A 17,025-nucleotide genomic window follows, 5' to 3' on the forward strand; every position below is an offset into this window, starting at 1 on the left:
TATAAATGAATGATATGTAGTCTTTTGCATCTGACTTCTTTCACTTAGCATAATTATTTTGAAATTCACCTGTGTCGTTGTTTATATATCAATATTTCATTCCTTTTATCGCTATCATCTGGATATACCACAATTTCTTTACCATTCACCAGTTGATGGACATTTGGGTTGTTTCCTTTTTTTGTCTATTATGAATAATACTGCTGTGAACATTTGTGTACAAGTCTTTGTGTGAAGACGTGTCTTCATTCCTCTTGGGTACATACCTAAGAATAGAATTGCTGGGTCATGTGGTAAAACTATGTTTAATTTTTTGAGGACTGCCAAACTGTTTTCCACAGAGGCTGCATCATTTTATATTCCCACCAGCATGTACAAGAGTTCCACTTTTGCCACATCTTTGCCAATAAGTGCTATTTTCTGTCTTTTGATTAGAGCAGTTCTAGTGTGTGTGAAGATGTATCTCATTGTGGGTTTTAGTTTGCATTTTCTTAGTGACTAATAATGTTGAGCATCATTTCATGTGCTTATTAGCTATTGGTGTATCTTTTTGCTGACATGTTGTCTGTTCAGATCCTTTGCCCATTTTTTAACTGAGCTGTTGTAAAAGTTCTTTATAGATTCTGGATATAAGTCCTTTATAAGATATATGATTTACAAAGAAAACTCAGGCACTCTCTTTCTTCCTTCTGCTATAGATTTATTTCGCCAGTTGTGCATTTGGAACAGAGCACATCAGGACCTCAGGAGGCTACTTCCACCTGGCTAATATCTTCTATGGCCTTAAAAAGTTGGACCTGGCAGACACATTGTACACCAAGGTGAGCTGGGGAATATGGGAGCTGAGCCTTGATACTTAGGCCTTGTATCTTACAACTGGTGTCAGACCATTCATGAGAAATTCGAGGCACAGACAGATGAAGTGACTTGCCCAAAATCACATAGCTTGATACATGATATATTCCACTTTTCTTTCTTCCGGTTTCTCCACTACCAAAATAGTTTAGTCCTTAGCATCCATAGAGCAATTAACAAATAATAACTTATGGGTCAATAAGAACCAAACCCCTCCAAATAGACTGCCATATACCCTGCCATATCCCTAGGAGCAAGCTAATGTGGGCATGTTGAGGTGTGGGATAAAGGAGGAGATGAAGTTTTTAAGCGAAACTAATTGTTGAAAGGTCCTGTGAAGGGATCAAAGAACATGAAAGTACTTTAAAATGTCCATCTTTACCTGTGAAAGATTTTAAACTGTTATATATATATATATATATATATATATATTTTTTTTTTTTTTTTTTTTTTTTTAACTGCTTTTGATACCAAGTTTTTTTACTGTCAGATGATTTGGGGCTGAGTTGCAAGAGGTGACCTTGACAGAGTCTAAAGTACTAGGCTCCTTTTTTTTTTTTTTAATTTTAAATAGTTTTAATTTAAATCTTTTAGAATAGTATGTATCTATTCCAATTGTAGATTGTCAAGTCTATACAATATTTTCCTCTTTTAAAAAAAATTTTTATTGGAGTGTAGTTGCTTTACAGTGTTGTGTTAGTTTCTACTGTACAGCAAATTTTATATATATATATATATATATATATATATATATATATATATATATCTCCCATCTTTTTTGGATTTCCTTCCCATTTAGGTCACCGCAGAGCATTGAGTAGAGTTCCCTGTGCTATACAGTAGATTCTCATTAGTTACCTATTTATACATAGTATCGATAGTGTATATATGTCAATCCACATCTCCCAATTCATCCCACCCCTGCTTCCCCCTTGGTATCCCTACGTTTGTTCTCTACGTCTGTGTGTCTATTTCTGCTTTGCAAATAAGACCATCTATACCATTTTTTTAGATTCCACATATTTTTTTTTCCCTTAGATTCCATATATATGTGTTAGCATACTATATTTGTTTTTCTCTTTCTGACTTACTTCACTCTGTATGACAGACTCTAACTCCATCCACCTCACTACAAATAACTCAATTTCGTTTCTTTTTATGGCTGAGTAATAGTCCATTGTATATATGTGCCACATCTTCTTTATCCACTCCTCTGTTGATGGACATTTAGGTTGCTTCCATGTCCTGGCTATTGTAAGTAGTGCTGCAGTGAACATTGGGGTGCATGTGTCTTTTTGAATTATGGTTTTCTCAGGATATATGCCCAGGAGTGGGATTGCTGGGTCATAGACAACCCTCAGAAAGGGAGAAAATATTTGCAAACGAAGCAACTGACAAAGGATTAATCTCCAAAATATACAAACAGCTCATGCAGCTCAATATCAAAAAAACAAACAACCTAATCAAAAAATGGGTTGAAGTCCTAAATAGATATTTCTCCAGAGAAGACATACAGATGGCCAACAAACACATGAAAATGTGCTCAACATCACTAACTACTAGAGAAATGCAAATCAAAACTACAATGAGGTATCGCCTCATACTGGTCAGAATGGCCATCATCAAAAAATCTACAAACAATAAATGTTGGAGAGGGTGTGGAGAAAAGGGAACCCCCTTGCAATGTTGATGGGAATGTAAATTGATACAGCCACTTTGGAGAACAGTATGGAGGTTCCTTAAAACACTGTTTCCAATATATTAAAATGTTGGTTATCTTCATATAATAACACCTTACTTAGCAAACAACAATTTCTGTGTGTGATATAGGTTGTCATGCGGTGACTGTTTATTCATATTTTAGACCCATTTCTGAAGAAGAGACATTGTCGTGCAGCTGAAAAAATAAAAAGAACTTTGGAACCAGGCAGACTTGAATTTAAATCCTGGCTGTGCCACATAGCAGCTCTTACCAGAAGTCAAGAGTGATCTTAACTTTTCTGAACCTCAGTTTATTGATCTATGAAAAGGGAGTAATAAGAATACGACCGTAATTGGGATGTTGGGAGGATGTAAAGGTAGTTGTATGTGCTCAACACATGGTAGCCATTGTAATTAGACCCCACCAGGGCTGTCCCCAGATCAGCCCTCCTTGTGCCCTTTGCAGCCCAACACTTGTCACACTTACCTTGGCCAAGCACCTTTGGGCTCCTAAGGCTCCCCCTGCCTTCAGGCACAATGAGAGAGGGAGTCTGCAGACCGGCAGGAAGCCTGGCCAGAGGTGCTGCCCTCTCAGCTGGCTGGTCCAATGGCTAAGGTCCAGCCTGCTTGTCTGATTACCATCTCCTTTCCCAACAGGTCTCTGAGATCTGGAATAAATATTTGAACAATCACTATCAAGTCCTCTCACAGGCTCGCACCCAACAAATAGATCTACTAGGCAAGCAATTTGAGACCGACACTGGCTTGGGTAAGTGGCAGTTCTCCCTAGGAAGCAAAGCAGTGACTTCCTCTCTTCTGATCCACAGACTTTTCCCCTCAGAGGGAGAGCAGCTGTCCCTGTGGTGGGGCACATCAGTGCCATCTTCCCATTTTGCCAATGGGCAAACTGAGACAGGGGGATCAAAGAGATTTGACCAGCGGTGGGAAGAATTCAGGTCCCTAGCATCACACACAGCCTTGCAGGGCGGTTAATACGGGACAGATCTGGAGGAAAAAAGACCCTGCCAGAGCCCCCTGAGATTCCTGCAGAGCATCCATCCTTTATGTGTTATCCCTCCAGACTCCACACGGAAGTCCCATTGCTCATTTGTTCTGGTGCCTTATCCTCTTCCTTTACTGGACAGTGAACTTCTCAGTGGCAGGACTGAGTCTGATTCATCTCTCTACCCACAGCTCAGCAAAGGGCTGAAGGCTGAGTACAGCATCATTCCCTCTGAGATCATAAAAAGAGATGGAAGATCTAGTTTCTTCTCAAAAGAGACATATAGTATAGTGGGTGAGACAGAAACTATGTGAAAGAAAAGAAAACTTCTACAAGTACAAATTATATTACAAGCTGAGTCCCAGAATGAAGAGGTGAGGACAGTTGGATGGTGTTGGAGAGGGAAGACTTCTTGGAGGAGAAGTTTTGAGCTACGGTTCAAAAAATTAATAATTTTATTGAATTTTCTCTCGTTATAAAAGCAGTTCATGTTAAAGCAGAAAACTCAAAAATCATAGATATCCAAAGACAGCCAACCTTAACATTACAGTGTATGTCTTTTCTGTCTTTTTCTCTAAGCTTAGCCTCACATGGGGAAAAGCAGAAAGGCTACTGCTTAAGCATCTTTGGATTTGGGGAAGAAGAATTAAGGTGCTGTGGCTGCCAGAAGCCCCGGCTCCCTCCTTTTGCTACAGAATGGAAGCTGAGTTGGACCCAAGAAATCCCACCATGACAAATTCCCTGTATTGGGGGCCTAAGAGATCTAGTTTAGGATTCTGAAAGAAAGAAAGCTAAACAACTCTGGGACCTGTAGGAATGAATTTTTTGGTTTTTTGGGTTTTTTTTAGGTTACTCTGATAATGACAGGCTGGGCAGAGCTGGTGAACTGCCTGAAGGACAGGTGCCCTAACAGGGTGCTTATCCCTGAGGGTAGATGCAGCTGCCCTAGGGCCTGTTTCTTCTTTCCTCCCTTTCTTTCCATTGCAGATGAAGCCCAGGAAGCAGAAGCCATTCAGATCCTGACTTCAATCTTGAACATTCGAGAATCTACATCTGACAAAGCCCCCCAAAAAACAATCTTTGTTCTAAAAATCCTGTTCATGCTTTACTACCTGATGATGAATTCTTCAAAGGCAAGTTCCCCTAGAAAAGAAGCATGTCTAAAATGGAGGGAGAAATTCCTCTAGTTGATTTCAGCTGTGTTTTGCCCAACTGCACTAGCTTTTGCCCTCAGAGTAAGCCTTCACTCCAAAAAAGTTCAGATGCTCATGACATTTCTTATGTGTTGACTCCAACCTGCACAATGGAAACGGTGTTGTCTTCTTCCCTCAAGGGGGCCACCCTAGGGTTGCACAGGTTAACTGAGGCTGGGGCAGTGCTGGGAAGCCTGCAGGGAAGAAGGGCTCTGGGGAGTCCTTGGGGGGATGGAGTAGTTGCCCTAACCATACTCAGGTAGTGAGTTCCCTGTCGCTGGAGGGATCCAGGCAGAAATAATTCAAAAGGTAATTGTTTTTAAGTGCTTATTATGTGGCAGTCACTAGCCTAAGTACTTTACATGAATTATCACTTTTAATTCTCATACTAACTTTACAAAAAAGGTATTTTATTGTTCCCACTTTACAGATAAGGAAACTAAGGCACAGAGAGGGTCCATTGCTTGCCCAATTTCTTATAGACAGCAAGTGGCAAATCTCAGTGTTCTTGATTTATTGATTGACTGATCCACTTATTCATTCAGGTATTTATTGAGCTTCTACCATTTGCAAGGCACGGTTTTAGGGACTGGGGGTGCAGTGGTGAACCACCAGCTAAGTTCCCTATTTCCAAGTAACTTATGTTTTTCTGGAGGAGGGGAAGTCACAATAAACAAGTAAACATATAAATGTGTAATATAATTTCAGAGAGTGAAAAGCACTACAAAGAAAAATAAAGCAGGCAAGGGGAGAGAGGAGGGAGGACGTTTGGAGGAGGCCTTTCTGTGTGGGTGACATGGGAAAATTTAAGATGTCCTTCCCCCGCTCCCTTCCTCCCTTCCTTTCTTCCTTCTTTCCTTTCATCAGCAAACTTTTACTAAGCACCTACTGTATACCAGGGCCTGGAAGAGCTCCCAGTCAGTGGGTTAAAATAGAGTGTGATAGCAAAGCCCAGGGCCCTGTGGGAGCACAAAAGAGGGACAACGGCCCTATGTGGGATGGGTGTGAGAGAGGTTAGGGAACAGGGAACATTTCCATTGCATGTCCAAGTTTACAGTGGACAAAGCCCCTTTTCTACATTTCAGGGTCTCATTTTCCATTTAAGGAAGTCATTCCCCCAAGGTGTGTTAAGGGTGTTAGGTCTGCAAGAGGTCCTTAGAGAAAAGGGACACCTCTATCTACTCAGGATTGGCACCTCACTTCCTTCAGGTCTGGACTCAGCTGTCTGCTTTTCAATAACACTTTCCCTGCCCTCTGTCTGAAACGGCAAACCCCCACTGCCACCATTAATGCTTCCTGTTCCCCTTCCTGCTTTATTTTTTTCCTTAGCATGAATCACTATTTAAGATACCATCGCATTTTAATTATTTGTCTTGTTTATTGCCTCTCTCCCCCACTATATTGTCAATTTCACAAGGGTAGGAATTTCTGCCTATAGTCACAGTACCTGGAACATAGTAGCCTTTCAATAAATATGTATTGGAAGACAGGAAGGAGAGAAAGAGGAAAGGAAGGAAGGATGAAAGTAAGGAAGGGAGGAAGGAAATAAGGGAGGAAAGAAGAGATGGAGGGGAGTGAAAGCACGTGCTTGGCTTCCTGAGGCACCCCTTTCCCCTTTGCGAGTAGAGCCATGTGGCTGACAGGGTCTTGGTGCTCCAGCCAGGTGTGAGGCTTGAGCCTTTGAGGTGGGAGAGCTGAGTTCAGGACACTGGTCCACCAGAGACCTCCCGGCCCCTCATAATATCAATCGGCAAGAGCTCTCCCAGAGGTCTTTGTCTCAACGCTAAGACCCAGCTCCACTCAATGACCATCAAGCCCCAGTGCTGGACATCCCATGCCAAACAACTGGCAAGACAGGAACACAACCCCACCCATTAGCAGAGAAGCTGCCTAAAAACATAATAAGTTCACAGACACCCCAAAACACACCACCAGACATGGTCCTGCCCACCTGAAAGACAAGATCCAGCCTCATCCACCAGAACACAGGCACCAGTCCCCTGCACCAGGAAGCCTACACAACCTACTGAACCAACCTTACCCAATGGGGGCAGACACCAAAAACAATGGGAATTTCAAACCTGCAGCCTGTGAAAAGGAGACCCCAAACCCAGTAAGTTAAGCAAAATGAGAAGACAGAGAAATACACAGCAGATGAAAGAGCAAGATAAAAACCCACCAGACCAAACAAATGAAGAGGAAAGAGGCAGTCTTCCTGAAAAAGAATTCAGAGTAATAATAGTAAAGATGATCCAAAATCTTGGAAATAGAATGGAGAAAATACAAGAAACATTTAACAAGGACCTAGAATAACTAAAGAGAAACCAAACAATGATGTACAACACAATAAATGAAATTAAAAATTCTCTAGAAGGAATCAATATCAGAATAACTGAGGCAGAAGAAAGGATAGGTGACCTGGAAGATAAAATGGTGGAAATAACTACCACAGAGCAGAATAAAGGAAAAAGAATGAAAAGAATTGAGGACAGTCTCAGAGACCTCTGGGACAACATTAAATGCACCAACATTCGAATTATAGGGGTCCTAGAAGAAGAAGAGAAAAAGAAAAGGACTGAGAAAATATATGAAGAGATTATAGTTGAAAACTTCCCTAATATGGGAAAGGAAATAGTCAATCAAGTCCAGGAAGCGCAGAGAGTCCAATACAGGAAAAATACAAGGAGAAACATGCCAAGACACATATTAATCAAACTATCAAAAATTAAATACAAAGCAAAAATATTAAAAGCAACAAGGGAAAAGCAACAACTAACATACAAGGGAATCCCCATAAGGTTAACGGCTGATCTTTCAGCAGAAGCTCTGCAAGCCAGAAGGCAGTGGCAGGACATATTTAAAGTGATGAAAGGGAAAATCCTACAACCAAGATTACTCTACCTAGCAAGGATCTCATTCAGATTTGACAGAGAAATTAAAACCTTTACAGACAAGCAAAAGCTAAGAGAATTCAGCACCACCAAAGCAGCTTTACAACAAATGCTAAAGGAACTTCTCTAGGCAGGAAACACAAGAGAAGGAAAAGACCTACAATAACAAACCCAAAACAATTAAGAAAATGGTGACAGGAACATACATATTGATACTTACCTTAAATGTAAATGGATTAAATGCTCCAACCAAAAGATGTAGAGTGGCTGAATGGATACAAAAACAAGACCCATATATATGCTGCCTACAAGAGATGCACTACAGACCTAGGGACACGTACAGACTGAAAGTGACGGGATGGAAAAAGATATTCCATGCAAATGGAAATCAAAAGAAAGCTGGAGTAGCAATTCTCATATCAGACAAAATAGACTTTAAAATAAAGACTATTACAAGAGACAAAGAAGGACACTACATAATGATCAAGGGATCAATCCAAGAAGAAGATATAACAATTGTAAATATTTATGCACCCAACATAGGAGCACCTCAATACATAAGGCAAATGATAACAGCCATAAAAGGGGAAATCAACAGTAACACAATCATAGTAGGGGACTTTAACACCCCACTTTTTCCAATGGACAGATCATCCAAAATGAAAATAAATAAGGAAACACAAGCTTCAAATGACACATTAAACAAGATGGACTTAATTGACATTTATAGGACATTCCATCCCAAAACAACAGAATACACTTTCTTCTCAAGTTCTCATGGAACATTCTCCAGGATAGGTCATATCTTGGGTCACAAATCAAGCCTTGGTAAATTTAAGAAAATTGAAATCGTATCAAGTATCCTTTCCGACCACAAGGCTATGAGACTAGGTATCAATTACAGGAAAAACATCTGTAAAAAATACAAACACAGGGCTTCCCTGGTGGCGAAGTGGTTGAGAATCTGCCTGCCAATGCAGGGGACATGGGTTTGAGCCCTGGTCTGGGAAGATCCCGCATGCCGCGGAGCGACTGGGCCCGTGAGCCACAAGTGCTGAGCCTGCGCGTCTGGAGCCTGTGCTCCGCAACAAGAGAGGCCGTGACAGTGAGAGGCCCGCGCACTGCGATGAAGAGTGGCCCCCGCTTGCCGCAGCTAGAGAAAGTCCTCGCGCAGAAATGAAGACCCAACACAGCCATAAATACATAAATAAATAAATAAAAATTTTTAAAAAAGTATAAAAAAAAATACAAACACATGGAGGCTAAACAATACACTACTTAATAACCAAGAGATCACTGAAGAAATCAAAGAGGAAATCAAGAAATACCTAGAAACAATTGACAATGAAAACACGACTACCCAAAACCTATGGGATGCAGCAAAAGCAGTTCTAAGAGGGAAGTTTATAGCAATACAATCCTACCTAAAGAAACAAGAAAAATCTCAAACAACCTAACCTTACACCTTAAGCAATTAGAGAAAGAAGAACAAAAATACCCCAAAGTTAGCAGAAGGAAAGAAATCATAAAGATCAGATCAGAAATAAATGAAAAAGAAATGAAGGAAACAATAGCAAAGATCAATAAAACTAAAAGCTGGTTCTTTGAGAAGATAAACAAAATTGATAAACCATTAGCCAGACTCATCAAGATAAAAAGGGAAAAGACTCAAATCAATAGAAGTAGAAATGAAAAATGAGAAGTAAAAACTGACACTGCAGAAATACAAAGGATCATGAGAGATTACTACAAGCAACTCTATGCCAATAAAATGGACAACCTGAAAGAAATGGACAAAGTCTTAGAAAAGCACAACCTTCCGAGACTGAACCATGAAGAAATAGAAAATATAAACAGACCAGTCATAAGCACTGAAATTGAAACTGTGATTAAAAGTCTTCCAAAAAACAAAAGCCCAGGACCAGATGGATTCACAGGTGAATTCTATCAAACATTTAGAGAGGAGCTAACACCTATCCTTCTCAAACTCTTCCAAAATATACCAGAGGGAGGAACACTCCCAAACTCATTCTACGAGGCCACCATCACCCTGATACCAAAACCAAAGATGCCACAAAGAAAGAAAACTACAGGCCAATATCACTGATGAAGCTAGATGCAAAAATCCTCAACAAAATACTAGCAAACAGAATCCAACAGTGCATTAAAAGGATCATACACCATGATCAAGTGGGGATTATCCCAGGAATGCAAGGATTCTTCAATATATGCAAATCAATCAATTTGAAAAACCATATTAACAAACTGAAGGAGAAAATCCATATGATCATCTCAATAGATGAAGAAAAAGCTTTCGACAAAATTTAACACCCATTTATCATAAAAACCCTCCAGAAAGTATGCATAGAGGGAACTTACCTCAACATAATAAAGGCCATATATGACAAACCCAGAGCCAACATCATTCTCAATGGTGAAAAACTGCAACCATTTCCACTAAGATCAGGAACAAGACAAGGTTGCCCACTCTCACCACTATTATTCAACATAGTTTTCAAAGTTTTAGCCACAGCAATCAGAGAAGAAAAAGAAATAAAGGAATCCAAATCAGAAAAGAAGAAGTAAAACTGTCACTGTTTGCAGATGACATGATACTATACATAGAGAATCCTAAAGATGCTACCAGAAAACTACTAGAGCTAATCAATGAATTTGGTAAAGTAGCAGGATACAAAATTAATGCACAGAAATCTGTTGCATTCCTATACACTAATGATGAAAAATCTGAAAGACAAATTAAGGAAACACTCCCATTTACCATTGCAACGAAAAGAGTAAAATACCTTAGAATAAACCTACCTAAGGAGACAAAAGACCTGTATGCAGAAAACTATAAGACACTGATGAAAGAAATTAAAGATGATACAGACAGATGGAGAGACATACCATGTTCTTGGATTGGAAGAATCAGCATTGTGAAAATGACTATACTACGCAAAGCAATCTACAGATTCAATGCAATCCCTATCAACCTACCAATGGCCATTTTCACAGAACTAGAACAAAAAATTTCACAATTTGTATGGAAACACAAAAGACCCCAAATAGCCAAAGCAATCTTGAGAAAGAAAAATGGAGCTGGAGGAATCAGGCTCCCTGACTTCACGCTATACTACAAAGCTACAGTAATCAAGACAGTATGGTACTGGCACAGAAACAGAAATACAGATCAATGGAACAGGTTAGAAAGCCCAGAGATAAACGCACGCACATATGGTCACCTTATCTTTGATAAAGGAGGCAAGAATATACAATGGAGAAAAGACAGCCTCTTCAATAAGTGGTTCTGGGAAAACTGGACAGCTACATGTAAAAGAATGAAATTAAAACACTCCCTAACACCATACACAAAAATAAACTCAAAGTGGATTAAAGACCTAAATGTAAGGCCAGACACTATAAAACTCTTCGAGTAAAACATAGGCAGAGCACTCCATGACATAAATCACAGCAAGATCCCTTTTGACCCACCACCTAGAGAAATGGAAATAAAAAAAAAAAAAATGGGACCTAATGAAACTGAAAAGCTTTTGCACAGCAAAGGAAACCATAAACAAGACGAAAAGACAACTCTCAGAATGGGAGAAAATATTTGCAAACAAAGCAACTGACAAAGGATTAATCTCCAAAATATAGAAGCAGCTCAACATCTAAAAAACAAACAACCCAATCCAAAAATGGGCAGAAGACCTAAATAAACATTTCTCCAAAGAAGACATACAGATTGCCAACAAACACATGAAAGGATGCTTAACATCACTAATCATTAGAGAAATGCAAATCAAAACTACAATGAGGTATCACCTCACCCTGGTCAGAATGGCCATCATCAAAAAATCTACAAACAATAAATGCTGGAGAGCGTGTGGAGAAAAGGAACCCTCTTGCACTGTTGGTGGGAATGTAAATTGATACAGCCACTATGGAGAACAGTATGGAAGTTCCTTAAAAAACTAAACATAGAACTACCATACGACCCTGCAATCCCACTATTGGGCATATACCCTGAGAAAAACCATAATTCAAAAAGAGTCATGCACCACAATGTTCATTGCAGCTCTATATACAATAGCCAGGACATGGAAGCAACCTAAGTGTCCATCGATAGATGAATGGATAAAGAAGATGTGGCACATATATCCAATGGAATATTACTCAGCCATAAAAAGAAACGAAATTGAGTTATTTGTAGTGAGGTGGATGGACCTAGAGTCAGTCATGCAGAGTGAAGTAAGTCAGAAAGAGAAAAACAAATACCGTATGCTAACACATATATATGGAATCTGAAAAAAAGAAAAAAAAAAGGTTATGAAGAACGTAGGGGCAGGACAGGAATAAAGACGCAGACGTAGAGAATGGACTTGAGGGCATGGGGAGGAGGTAGGGTAAGCAGGGACGAAGTGAGAGAGTGGCATTGACCTATATACACTACCAAATGTAAAATAGATAGCTAGTGGGAAGCAGCCACATAGCACAGGGAGATCAGCTCGGTGCTCTGTGACCACCTAGAGGGGTGGGATAGGGAGGGTGGGAGAGAGATGAAAGAGGGAGGGGATATGGGGATATATGCATATGTATAGCTGATTGACTTTCTTTTACAGCAGAAACTAACATGCCACTGTAAAGCAATTATACTCCAATAAAGATGTTAAAAAAAATATGAAAGTGATCTATTCATTAATGAACTTAGAAAAAAAAATGTTTAAAAAAAAAAGAAGAAGAAGAGATGGAGGGGGGAAGGGAGGGCGGGCAGAAGGGCCAGCTAGAGCCTGTCCCAAGATGTCCTCTGAAGCTTCTGTCCAAGTCAGAACTCTGGGCTGCTTGGCCCCTCAGATGGCAATTTACTTGTGGCACCTTTCACTTCTATGCCTCCCAATGTTGGTTCAAAGGGCCCTGAAATGTAGAAAAAGAGGCTTTGTCTACTGTAAACTCAGTGAACATGTTTTCCCGTTCCCTAACCCCTCTCACTGTCATCCCACATGTGTGGCTAGCTGTGAAGACCCAGTGTATGTTCACAAGTTCCCACAAAGAACTCAGTGGCTGGTGTGAGAAGCTGAAGGGTCCTTTCCCATGTTTTTGGGTCGAGCAGAGATGGGGCTTCCAATGTAATGCTTTTCTGTGACAACTTCCTTTTGTCACTGCAATTCTATTTCAGGCAGAGGAATACGCCATGAGAGGCCTGGATCTAGCCAAAGAACAGCAGCTCAGTGTCCATGAACAAAACACCATTCAAGACTTACTAAATCTCATCTCAGCTGAGGAAACTCATCCCATTACATAGTGACCCAAGAGCTCTGCATCATGGACTATTGAGCATCTAATGTATTCCAGCCTTGCATAGCTGCTTTGAGGTGCTATGAATTGCTGAAGTGCCCACCCTCTTCCCCTGGGATTGCACTCATAGCTGTGTTTTTATTGTTTCACAGCATATGTTGGGGAATATAGAGCTTTTGGCATAGAAATCAGTAAAACTCTTGTTTATCATGACTTTGATAAACTCTTGTGTATCACGACTTTGAATAATGTGCTACCAGTTCACTAACAAGGTATTTATAATTAAACTGCAAATAGTTTATCCTATTTCTCAGAGGTCTCCCAGTGATGCATTCTTCATAGATCTTTGCCAAAGAAAGGGGTAGGGAATAGAGCTATACTGGAGTAAAGTTTCTCTATTCTACTGTAATTAAGTTAGCATTAATCTGAGGTAGATTGTGATTAAAATGCCCATTATAATTCCTAGAGCAATCACTAAGGAAAGTAATCTAAAAAACAGTTAAAATCAACAAGGAAATTAAAATGGTACACTAGAAAAGATCCACTTAATGCAAAAGAAGACAGTAAAGGAGGAATGGAGGAACAAAAAGATGTGAGACATATGGAAAACAAATAGCAAAATGCAGACATAAATTGTAGGTCTTTGCCAGAAAAGGCCCCTGGGCCTTTCAAGGAGCTCCAGTATGGATTGGTCGAGTTACCATTCCACATTGGTGTCTCTTTTCTCAGACAATTATTTGAAGGGGATGTGAGCCATATACTGTCTAGGGGGGAAGTACTCTGGAAGGTCCCCTGTGATGTAGGGGACAGAGTGTAGGCATTGGAGCAGACATGCCTGGGTTCAAATCCCAGCTTTCTCACGTAACAGCTCTGTGACCTTGATTCACCGCCTCCCACCCCTCCACACACACCCAACCTCCTCATTATGTTCTAAAATGGCCCAGGTGTGGCCATGGCTGTATCAGCTAGTGCCATCGAGGACTCTGGTCATTTAGCGCATCCTTTTTTTCTCCAGACTCACTAAGCAGCCTGCCCATTACCACTTTGCTTCCTGGGTAGATCTGTACCAGGGAGAGGTTATGCAAATCAAAGACCTGTGGGAGAGTTTTATGTTCCTCACTTACATTAATTCCCTCAGGCACATATAATAAAAATATGTCAGATGGCCACCCTGCACCTTCAGGTCTAGGTAAAATCCGCTTGGGGCATTCTTATGCTTCTGCAAGATGGCTGTGAAGTCCCAGGGCCTTACTTTTCTGTCTCTCACTTCAGTTTTTAGCATCGATTATCAATACTTTGTCACTCTCCACATCTTGTCTTGTAGCTGTTTTTTTCATCTCTTTAGGGACACATCCCTTCTTCTTGATTCTCACCTCCTAACCCCAGATATGAGCCAGCTCCTTCAAATAGATGTTGAATGAAGATTGGAGTGAGGAGAAGGACCAATGGCTCTTCGGCAGATAATTTAAAAGAAAATATTAGAACTTCCTTATTCTAAAAAAATCCTTCAAAGTCCATTTCATTAAACTCTAGTTCTCTTCTTTACCATAGTCATTGGCCCCTTTCTCTTTTTCCCCCCTCCCTTATCTGTTTTCTGTTCTCTCCACCCCTGAATTCTGTTCATGATTCCTTTCCCATCGAGTATATTTATAAAATTACTGTTTCAATTTATTGTTCCTATTGACTGATTTTCCTCTTGGTTATGGCTCATAATTTTCTGCTTTTTCACATCATGTCTAGTAATTTAATTTTCAGTCTTTCTGCTTTTCTAACACTTGCCTTAAGGCTATAAATTTTCCTCTAAATGCTGCTTTCATTGATACCACATATTACGAAATGCATTTTTATTATCATTTGCTCTAAATATTTCTTAATTTTTTATGACTCATGAGTCATTTAGAAGTATGATTCTTAATTTCTAAAAGATGGTGTTACCTCTTTGCTGTTTTCCGGCTTAACTTTATTGAGATCATAAAATACGTTGTGTACAATTTTGACTTTTAGAAATTGTTAGGGGTTTGCTTTATGGCCCAGGATATGGTTAATATGTATTTGTAAATGTTTTGTGTGTGCTATAAAAGAATGGAGTTATTGGGCACATTGCCCTATATATGTCCGTTAAGTCAAATTTTTTTCATATTTTCAAACGCTGCATCTCCTTGCTGAATTTCTAATTTATTTCCGAGAGAGGTACATAAAATCCATCCAATATGATTGTGGTTATATCTATTTTTCCTTGTAGTTCTATCAGTTTTTGCTTTACATATTTTGGGGCTTGGCTGTTAGGCAAGTACAAGTTCAAATATTGTATTTTCCTGGTGAATTGAATCCTTATTTTTTGTATTATGAAGTGATTCTCTTTATCTCCAGTAATGTTTTTAACCTTAGAGTCTGATGTTTTGGTCTGATGTTAACATAGCTATGCCTATTTCCTTTTGGGCTGGATTACTTGTTATCAGCTAGGTGTTATCACTTACCTCTGCTTCAGCATTTACCTCTGCTTCAAAGGGGAAGCTTGGAACTACGGTTCCCAGTACTCTTTCCTTTTATGATTCTGGATTAAATTCAGCCAATGAGGGTCTACTGCACAAGATTTGGAAGCCGGATGAGAAGGAGCAGCCATTAATCTTCCTGAGAATCACCCACTGTTGCTTTCCTGAAAGCAGATTTCCTGTGAAAGCAGCTTGCTGACCTTTGCTTCCTGATCACCCAGCCATTTCAAAGATTGTGTAAGATTCTAATTCCCTACATTAAATAAATCTCTTTACTCAGAATGCTCAGAGAGGCTTCTGTTTTCCCGACTAAACCCTGATTAAACACTTAGTATTTCTTCTTGCAACCTTTCACTTTCAAACAATCTATACCTTTATGGTTTGGAGGTATCTCTTATAAAAATAGTATAGTTAGATATTTTTATATCTGTAATTTTAAGAGAATCATTTAGTCAATTTACATTTTATTCGTATGCTAAATTGTTTGGGTTTAAATCTATTATTTTATGCCTTCTATTTGTACTGCGCGTTCTTTTTTCCTTCTTCTTTCTTCTAGATTGATTATGTATTTTTTCTCATTCCATTTTCTACCCCCTGTCTGCTAGTTTGTAGGTTACACACTGTGTTTCTGTTCTTTAAGTGATTACTCCAGAAATTCAAATATTCATTCCTAACTTATCAACATCTAAAGTTATTCAGGATGTTTACCCTCATCCTGGACAGTACAAAGGCTTTAAAACTTTTAAATTCCATTTGCTTCCCCCTAACTTATATATTATTACTGTTATTTATTTCAAGTGTATCTTAAACCCACAAATCACAATTATTATTATTATTTTATAAAGTCATTATTATTTTATAAAGTCATCATATTCCTTCTTGCTTTTCACACCCTCTATCTGGGCTCACATTACTGATAAATCCTTTAGTATTTCCTACGGTGAGGGTTTGCTGATGGCAAATATTCAGATTTTCTTTCTTTCACTGATCTGATAATGTTTTATTTTGCCCTCTTTTTTGACTCATCAATGAAAATGTATTTCACTTTCATACATGATACAGTGATGCAGGACATAGTCTCAATTCTGAAGATCTCTGTGAAATGTGATTTACTTGACCCAAAAAGGTATACGCAGGTTCAAGAGAACCAGGAGTTCTGGGGAGATAAGAATATCTCTTATCATTCTACCAGGTAACCTTTCCTAAGCATCTTCAGCAGAATTTGCAGGTGTGGAGCTGAGGGATCATCTCTAAAAGTCCTGGCTAAAATTTTTCTACCAGCAAGCACATAGCAGTGTTACAAATTATATTATGTTGTTTATGAACCTTTATTTCACAAAAATTCACATTGAGTAGTTGCTCTGAGTACCAACTTTCCAATGTTTTATCATTGCACAGCTTTGGACCTGTGCTGTGCCATAGGTCCTCAGATGACCAAGATTAGGACCAAGGTGCTCTACCACCACTAGGTCCTACTATAGATATATATCATGCAAGTGAGGTTTCTGTATTCACGATGGCTCTATGAAGCATAATATCTCTCAAGAACAAGAGGTCAAACAAAACACACATCTGGCGAAGTAGATGCTTCAGAA

The 17,025-nt window shown here is 39.4% G+C and overlaps 1 protein-coding gene across 3 annotated transcripts in view; it reads left to right on the top strand.

The window, feature by feature from the left end:
- The window catches only part of ZMYND12 (zinc finger MYND-type containing 12), a 37,497-nt gene extending 21,785 nt beyond the window's left edge, over positions 1-15,712 (top strand). For 2 of the 3 annotated variants that reach the window (XM_082388943.1, XM_082388944.1), the window contains 4 exons: positions 699-821; positions 3,214-3,325; positions 4,547-4,696; positions 12,824-15,712. In XM_082388943.1, coding sequence (XP_082245069.1) covers positions 699-821; positions 3,214-3,325; positions 4,547-4,696; positions 12,824-12,945 — 507 coding nt within the window. In that variant the 3' untranslated portion in view covers positions 12,946-15,712. Of the gene's footprint in view, positions 1-698; positions 822-3,213; positions 3,326-4,546; positions 5,298-12,819 lie in introns of all 3 variants that reach the window. The other variant, XR_014243579.1, reaches the window with a different exon arrangement.
- The last annotated feature ends 1,313 nt before the right edge of the window (positions 15,713-17,025 follow it).

The sequence above is a fragment of the Balaenoptera borealis genome, assembly GCF_965194805.1.
Source record: "Balaenoptera borealis genome assembly, chromosome: 1".
Classification (NCBI taxonomy): Eukaryota; Metazoa; Chordata; class Mammalia; order Artiodactyla; family Balaenopteridae; genus Balaenoptera; species Balaenoptera borealis.